The sequence below is a fragment of the Polistes canadensis genome, unplaced genomic scaffold, assembly GCF_001313835.1.
Source record: "Polistes canadensis isolate GaletaPanama2010 unplaced genomic scaffold, ASM131383v1 scaffold_286, whole genome shotgun sequence".
NCBI classification, from domain to species: Eukaryota; Metazoa; Arthropoda; class Insecta; order Hymenoptera; family Vespidae; genus Polistes; species Polistes canadensis.
Genome location: NW_014569833.1, coordinates 60,982 through 69,604, shown reverse-complemented (window position 1 = coordinate 69,604; position 8,623 = coordinate 60,982). Strand labels below are relative to the sequence as shown.

The 8,623-nt window shown below is 30.2% G+C and overlaps 2 protein-coding genes across 3 annotated transcripts; both read left to right on the top strand.

Annotated features, from left to right (window-relative positions):
- The first annotated feature begins 322 nt into the window (after positions 1-322).
- LOC106791118 (myosin-2 essential light chain) lies at positions 323-2,426 on the top strand. 2 transcript variants are annotated; one of them, XM_014756521.1, is made up of 5 exons: positions 323-485; positions 592-619; positions 1,369-1,674; positions 1,776-1,898; positions 2,021-2,426. In XM_014756521.1, exons 1-4 carry the CDS (start codon positions 483-485, stop codon positions 1,880-1,882), a joined length of 444 nt encoding a protein of 147 aa, XP_014612007.1. In that variant the 5' UTR covers positions 323-482; the 3' UTR covers positions 1,883-1,898; positions 2,021-2,426. The 2 variants fall into 2 exon arrangements, with proteins under 2 accessions (XP_014612007.1, XP_014612006.1); XM_014756520.1 differs by having other exon boundaries at positions 1,776-2,426.
- A 4,862-nt stretch (positions 2,427-7,288) lies between these two features.
- LOC106791112 (ornithine decarboxylase antizyme 1) lies at positions 7,289-8,420 on the top strand. The gene is made up of 4 exons (XM_014756507.1): positions 7,289-7,348; positions 7,460-7,709; positions 7,800-7,954; positions 8,181-8,420. The coding sequence occupies exons 1-3, from the start codon at positions 7,289-7,291 to the stop codon at positions 7,913-7,915; spliced, it is 426 nt and encodes a 141-aa protein (XP_014611993.1). The 3' UTR covers positions 7,916-7,954; positions 8,181-8,420.
- Positions 8,421-8,623: the final 203 nt, after the last annotated feature.

The following is an 8,623-nucleotide window of genomic DNA, read 5'->3' as shown; positions in this document are numbered from 1 at the left end:
AAAAAGATATTCAAAAGAACCGCCTTAGACGTTATACAAATCCTCATCTGATTGGTTATCACCAGATGGCGGTATATTCAATTGTCCTTGATTTCTACAGGGATCGTCATAATCAAAATTGAAATGAAACGAAAATTTGGATAAAAAAACTCCTTTAAAAATCATGCTCGATCACTAACGATCTTAAACTCATCGATAAAGGAATATTATTTTTTATAAGAAATATATATAAGAGAGAGGAAAAGAATAAAAATTAGATAAGAAAAAAATTGAAACCATCCATGAGTCACTTCCGTTTCGTGGGAAGAGCGACTACGTCATCGTTCATACGTGACGCTACTGCTGCATATAGAGAAACGATGGAAAAGAACTAAAGTTCGGCACCGCCTGTTGACAGATTGAGTGTCAAGTAATCTTCCTAGTTATTAAAACGCGAGTGATTAGAGTTAATCCAGATAAAAAAGAAAGTCGACAAAATCAAAATGGTAAGTTTTATATCGTAAAATATTGTTACGAGTTTATAGAATTTAGGTAAATGAAAGAAAGTGAAGAAAAATAAGAACTTGAAATGTGTCGTTTGTGTGTTCCCAGGCATCTTACTCGGAGGATCAGCTGGCGGGTAAGTGAACGGTGTATTCCGAATAAGTCGAGAGATTAAAGAGGGGTACTCGGTTTTTATTCTCGATCTTTAATTCAGGTCAAGAGTATCCTTGCCTTTTTAGACACACCCCGCTTGCACAGACGGCGGGTTACTACTCCTCGTATCGAGGACTACCTTTTATGGTTCTATCTTTGAAAGCGAGAGGCTGTAAGACTTGCTTTTAAAGATCAGATTCTGGTTAAATCATTCCTACTAACTTTTCTCATTTTCTTCGCGGATTTAATCAAGTTCGAACGTATTCTATTCTCTTCTGGTGTTAAGTTAGTTAACTCTTCTTCTTTTTAAAATTTAAAGTTCATACAATAATCAAATACTCTATTTTAAGATCATTTCAAAAACTGATTTCTTTTATTTCCTTTCTTTTTATTTTGGTAACATTCTTTTTGTAAAATGATTAAGGTTTCAGTTTATTGAGTAATAACAGATAGAAGAGTATTAGATGTAGTTGAACCTTCTTATTAGTTAATTGTGAGTTTGACAATACGTTAAGTTTAGTAAAATAGTCAAGATGTATGGCTACAGTTATCAGGAGTTGACTAATAGGATGATGTCATCCATGGAGGGTAATTTGTTTTTTTATAATATTCAAAAGTATCATATACTTTCAACATTTTTTTCTATTGTTTATATGATAATTCATATATTGTTAGGACACAATAGTCTTTTTAATCTTACAGAAGTAATAAGAGTGCATCGACTTATTTTAGAGTTTCAGGAAGCATTTCAGCTCTTTGATAGCCGTGGAGATGGAAAAATTCATGTAGCTCAAATTGGAGATGCGTTACGTGCCCTTGGACAAAATCCTACAGAATCGGATGTTAAGAAATTTACTCATCAGCATAAACCAGATGAACGAATTAGCTTCGAAGTATTCTTACCAATTTATCAAGCAATCAGTAAATCCCGTACATCTGACACAGCCGATGATTTTATTGAAGGACTACGTCATTTTGATAAAGATGGAAATGGTTATATATCGTCTGCCGAATTGAGACATCTTCTAACAACGCTGGGTAATTAACAAAATTACTTACAAATTCTGATATTCATAGTAATTATCGTCAGCTTTTTACAAAAAAGCGGATGTAACAGGTATCTACATCTTACCCTGCAGGTGAAAAACTAAGTGACGAAGAAGTCGAAACGTTACTAGCTGGCCACGAGGACTCGCAGGGTAACATTAATTATGAAGACTTTGTCCGTCAAGTTATGTGCGGATAAATAGTTACTTAATTTTGTACGTGATGTTATTTGACATTTCATTTTTGATAGTCTACTCTTGAGTCTACTCTCTAAACTTTTACTTCTGGAAACCTTCATATCATAGCATTATGCATATAAAAGAATTTCTCTTTAAAGGAAACCAATGCAACCTACGTGTATCACCTATTTTGTTATATATATCACGGGGAGAGAACTAACCATTTTGTATAAGATTAAACATTAGTTAACTAAATGGTAGAGATAAATGAAGATCTAGCGCATCGTGCCTTGACCTACACTCCAATTTAACGAGCATTTAGTGATATCTGTATTGAGAGGAATATGAACTAACTGTAGATTGTGTAAACAAACGCATTATATGCATTTGAAATTTTCTTCACAATTTCATAAAAAGAAAAAAAATAAATTATATTAAGTTTATCATGAGATAATTCCTCCGACTCTCTGAGCCCTGGATTAACGCAAACTAAATGAATAAAATTTTTGAACTTGCATTTATTAGCTTGCTATAAAAATCCAATACGCCATTATATAGTTACAATAGAACAAGAAATGGAGATAAAAAAATAAAATTATATCATTGTATTATTTATTTATTAATATCTTTAATGTAATTTTTATTTTTTTTAAAAAGCTATATAAAAAAGAAAAAAAGGGAAAAAACAATACAAAAAGAACGCTGTACGTTAAAATATATAAATAAATAAATTTACTCTATAATTAATTTAATGTGTGTGCATTTTGAAATAATATCAATGATTAATAGATTAATTATAGTGGAATCTATTAAAATCACATTAAATTTGATTGTAATAAAGAAAAATACATGTATTGAAAAAGTTACTATACTGGAAAGTATATGTATATACTTTCGAGTAAAAACGTAGGACGCAAGCGCCTTTGGGGAAATATTTTCCAGAATTTTCATTTGCTGAGGCATAAGTGACGTCATAGACGCCAAGGCCGATAACGCGACGCAACATTACAATATGGAACAGCGTCGAGAACGCCAGTTGTTCTAGTAACGTTTCGGACGTTCGAGCGGATGTTCTGCTCCTCAGAGAAGAGTGAAAAACTTGTGCCAGTTATAGGAATACTCTACTTGGCGTCGCTGAATAAGCGGACATTTCCTCGTGTGAAGTAGATTAAAAAACCGTCAAAATTATACGAAGAAAGAAGTATGAATATTAGTTCCAGTCTATTATTAAGTCATTGTAAAAGTAGTAAAAAAGGTGTAATAATGCCGAGTTTAATTTCAAGTAATTGGTAAGTATCATAGATAAAAGAAGTAAGCCTAGTTCAGCGCGTTACCATTGCGCCATTTTTCTTTTATGCTTTCGTGTCCGACGCCATCTTATATATCTTACACATCACGATTTCTATTTTTTTCTTTTTCTTATATGCATCGTTCCACGTTCCACCGTTTTAATTCTTTCTTTTTTTCTTTTTTACAAAGGTCGCAAAACTTTTTCTTTTTGTGTGCTGCACTTACGATCGAATGTGAACTTGATCATATAATTAGCACCCACGTTAAAAAAAAAAAAACAAAACCCCCATAAAAATAAAAATAAAAATAAAAAAAAATACAATTTTTATAGGATAATATTACGTTAAATATATATATATTTTCTATTACCTAAGGCGTGATTTCTTTTTTTTTTTTTTTTTTTTTTTTTTTTTTTTTTAATTATCAACGAAATCTGAAATAATCACGTAATCATTTCTGATACAATACAACAATGAATCTAATTAAATTTTATTGAATACTTGCTGATAATTATTCTTATCATAGGTTACGACCTTTAAAATTGTTTTAACTATAGAGAGGAAAAGAGAGAGAAGAGTAGTCATGTTTTTAATTTGTCGTGCAACTTTCTAATACAAATAAACCCTTATAAAATTGTCGACGCCATATTATCCTATAAATTTCATCAATTTAATGATATCGAACACTTAATTTAAAATCCATGAACGATAAGGATATAAAGTCTAAAAAAGAAGAGAACAATTTTAAGTACTATTATATATAAATGTCGATCGTTTAATATATCGAACATTATCACACGCGCGTGTGTGTATATGTATTTGTTTGTGTGTAATGTAATGCGCATTCGTATGAGAATGTAGTTCAAAGAAAGCTACGATTTATGGGAATTCGATATGATATAATCTTATTTATGAATATTATACCATATGAAAATCGATAATAATAATAATAATAATTACAATATACATGTTATATATGTATGTGTTTTTGTGTACGTGTGTTATACGTGCTAATCTGTTAATTGTTGTGACGAACTTCCGGATTTAGTAACATTTAATATTCTTATACTATACATGATCCAAGATAAAAAATGTATGCGCTGTGTGTGTATGTGTATGCGCTGTAAAACAAAGAAATTAATTGAGTTATACCTAATTATGATGAAGTAAAATAAGGGATTTCTTTTATATGATTTGTTATATATATTTTTTTATATTATATTTAAAAAAATTATATCTGCATATGTATATTATTTATTAAAATTATATGATTTTTATTATACATATACATAAAACTCATTAAAAAAAATTAATAAATTATGCATGCATACCTTACTTCATACATACACACATATATATGTATATACCATTTTTCAGAGAAATGTTTTATCTCGATTAATAGTATAAATAATTTGTTGATAACAAAATGTTAGTAATATTAGTTTGTTGAAGTTTCAATTGAAAGAAAAATGTTTGCCTGCAGATGGTAAACCGGTTTTGGATCTGATGTATGAATATTCCGTTAGGTGCAGCGGCAATTTCATTTTTTCTTTTTAACACAATATCTATCAGCATTGAGCATACGTGTCTCTGCTCACGTACATTCTCATATTCTTTTTCTATTTAACTTGATGAGGACAAATTTATATTATTCGATATCATTCTAAGCTATTTCACGATATGATACATCTCCTCTCTTTTAAACTCACTTTATATATTCATATAGATATGAATCTATTTAATTAACAATTATTAGAAATACATTTTGTATAAGATAATATTCCTAATGTCATCTGTACGATGTTTAAATTTAAAAAGAAAATATCAATTTATATATAAACTTAAAATACACGTTTAACGCGCCATATCCGATCCAACGGTTATATTTAATTTTCAATTATAAAAATAAATTAGATCTATATATTTATGGAATAACTTCATATTTTTTTATAATAATCATTTTTACACGCATATATATATATATTTAAAGAAAAAAGCGATTTAATGACAAAAAAAAAGAAAGCAAGATGACGTTGGGTTAATATTTTCTATACTTACAAAATCTATTCCGATTATTTAGAATATAATATTGAGAAAATCGATTTATTGATCAGATACAATATCGTATAAAACTTGTGTTCTTGTGGAACTCGGTCGATATTAGAGAAGATGCAATAAATATTTTCTAAGAATAACGAGATTACCAATGATTAAAAAGAGAAAGACAAAGAGGAAGGGAGATGTTAGTTCTCATAATAAACAGTTCTTATATAATCCCTATTGTCTTCGTTCATTCAGCTAGTTGAATTTATTTGATCAAAGACATTAAAGGGTTGTTTAGTTCGGGGAACATATTTAAAATATGAATTCATAAATATATACGTATGTATGTGTGAATATATAAGCACGTGAAGAGACATAAGGACAACTACTTGCGTCGTTATCTTTATCTTGCATCATTCGATTGCAAGACAAATGATCGCTTATGGCTTATCGCAATAAAGATACGACGTATACGCTTCTGTGTACTAAAGATACGTGGAATATTACAACAGTCGAGTTGACAATTTAAGCTGATTCACTTTTATTATCGCGTGACTTGTTCGCAGTCGACAATTAGATGCTCGTTATAAACCCCATTCTTACTCAAAAATTATACCTGAATATTTATACAATTATTTACGTGCATTAATATTCACATAGGTATACTTAAATATTTTGATAACAGTTCTCCTCTTTTCCGTTTGTTAATACGATTTTGTTTTCATTTTTATTTCAAATGTTCGTACTTCAGTCAGTCGATAAAATCAATTTCCTCTTTCGTTATCTTGCATAATAATTCATTTTTCTTGTTTTGTTTTGTTTTCTTTTATTTTTTGGTGCCTTTATCTATCGATGACTTTTCTCTCGTCAATTTTATCATTATTTTCAGAAATAAAACACGATATAATCGTTTTTTAATATAGCACAATTGTATACGTTATATATACATATGTGTATGAGTCTAAATTTACGGTCACTTTGTTTGCATTTTATATACAGATATTTTTTTATTTATATATTAAGTCGTCGCGACAGATAACGTTTTATCATCCTTTATTGATAATTGTTATACTTGCTTTTTTATTTGTATTTTTTGATTATCAATTAATCAGTTAACTATGTGTATGTGTATCTAGTTTTGTTTGGCATAGATAAAAAGAGAGAAGGACGTAGACAAATAACATAATAGATAAATGCGGAATTACACAACGTAGCAGTTTCAATTAGGAATACTGTTTTTAGCATTTTGTCTGGGGATTGCTAAAAGAATTTTGGCTGAATTCGTAATAGAGAAGAAGAAAACAACGTCATCTTCGTACATTTATTTTCTTTAGCTTTAGTTAGACTCGGCACATAGGACGCATGCATACATGCAACACATAAATAGATATGTATAGGTATTTACACGGTTATGCGTTTGGCTGGCTCGATGCCTGTTTTTAATGACGTTTGAATTTAAAGCAACGACACGATACACACACACATACAATGTTCTTTTATTCACGTATATATGTATGTATATTTACGCGGAATCTTTATAAATGGAGAATGTTCACCGATCTATTTGTCATTTACCAGTTATCCTTATGTCCGTTCTCTTATAAGAGGTGAAATCAATTCACGATATCGCTGTTTGATTTTACCACGGTTTTTCTGGTCTTTAAAACAGCTAACTTTTTAACGCCTCGGAATATTCTAAGAATTTTTAATAGCAAACTCCGCGTTTATCGCGTTTAATAAATTTCATTTTTTATTATTTCTTAGTAAATTCAATTATATATATATATATATTTTTGAAAATGGTACCCAAGCCATTGGAAGTGGTTCCAAAATCATGGTAAACATTTCTTTTATAATATATCCACGTATATTAGGAATATAAAGTTTGTGCGTAAAAGTAGATCTTGGCTCAATGTAATAGTCTGTAACAGATAAATTTATAAGTATATACATATATATAAAAATGTTTTCTGATTTTTCTAGTGAAATGTCAAGTAAATGTATGGACGATAGTCTGGAGGACGGTTCCAGGACACTCCAGCATTACTGTATAACGCTGGGTGTGGGGCCTCTGTGGTGGTCCTGATGTGCCCCATGCCGCATTGTCTGTATCTACAGTCAACACAGAGAGCCGCGGCGTGGGGATCAAGCAGAGTCAGCTCTCTGTGAGCTCCCACATTGTGCAAGTATGTCTATTAAATAAAAACAATCATTTAATATCTTTTAATAGTTTACATTAATAAATATATTAATGATATTTTGTAGGAGGATGAATTGTTAAAAGCCGTAAAAAATTGTGAATCAGTACGCCTGACCTTTAAGCTGCACTTAACAGAGAGTACCTCTGTTGAGTGGGAAACTGTAGTATGGCGCAACTGTCTTTACATTCGCGTACCAAGCTGCCTTCTACCAGAGGGTTCCAAGGAGGGATTTGTTTCCCTTTTGGAATATGCCGAAGAAACATTACATTTTACTAATATCATTGTTTGTCTCCGAAAAGACAAATCAGATCGAGGTAGTTGTCGAATTCCTTTCTTTGAAACTGTAGAAGCATTCTGCATTGACAAAAATTTTCCGTCTAAACCTATTTGTTGTTATGGTCTAGCTATGCTGGTTCGTACCTTCATGTTTTTGGGCTTCACGGTACTACCACCAAATCATGCCTTGGTACCACAAATCAGTGACCCTGGTAATCTCTACATGCTCTATGCCATCGAGTAATCGGCAAGCAGCTAGAATCCTCTCAAATTTAACGCGCAGGTATTATTTTGAGTTTATTTTCTTAAACATATATATATCCGGTTTCATACTTCTACACCTGGTATATATTACATAGAATGTACTTTAATTTTATGAATTATTTGTATTATAGAGAATGTCTTGTCCACTATTTCATTTTCATTAGTCAATACACATATGTTTATTATTTTAATTAATTGCCTTTATTTTAATAATTTATTAATTATTTTTTATTTTATCGTTACAGGTACTCTGTTATAACGAAGTTTATGATAGAATTCAACAAAATGGAAAGTAAGAAATTAGATTTTATTTGACTTTTTTTTCCATTATTTTTGGTTTGCTTTATTTATGCACCACAAGATGCACTTTACATCTTGTGAATGCTCTTCAGTATTAATTTTCATTTCTTTTATTATATAGTGAAATTGACCGATAAGCAATAATTTGGCATATTGAAATTTGATTTAAAAAAAAAAAAAAAAACTAAGATAATATCTATTAGAAATCACCTTAGCGTTAAATTTAAGAGGTACTTAGGAGTACGGAGAGAAATTATAGTCTCGTATATGTAGAGTTACGTACGTAACAGGCTTTTGATGAATGTATCAATTCATTCTCTTGAACACAATGTTAATAACTCTCGTAAGATCATATAAATTGCTGACAAAGCTCTCCCACGTATTCTGA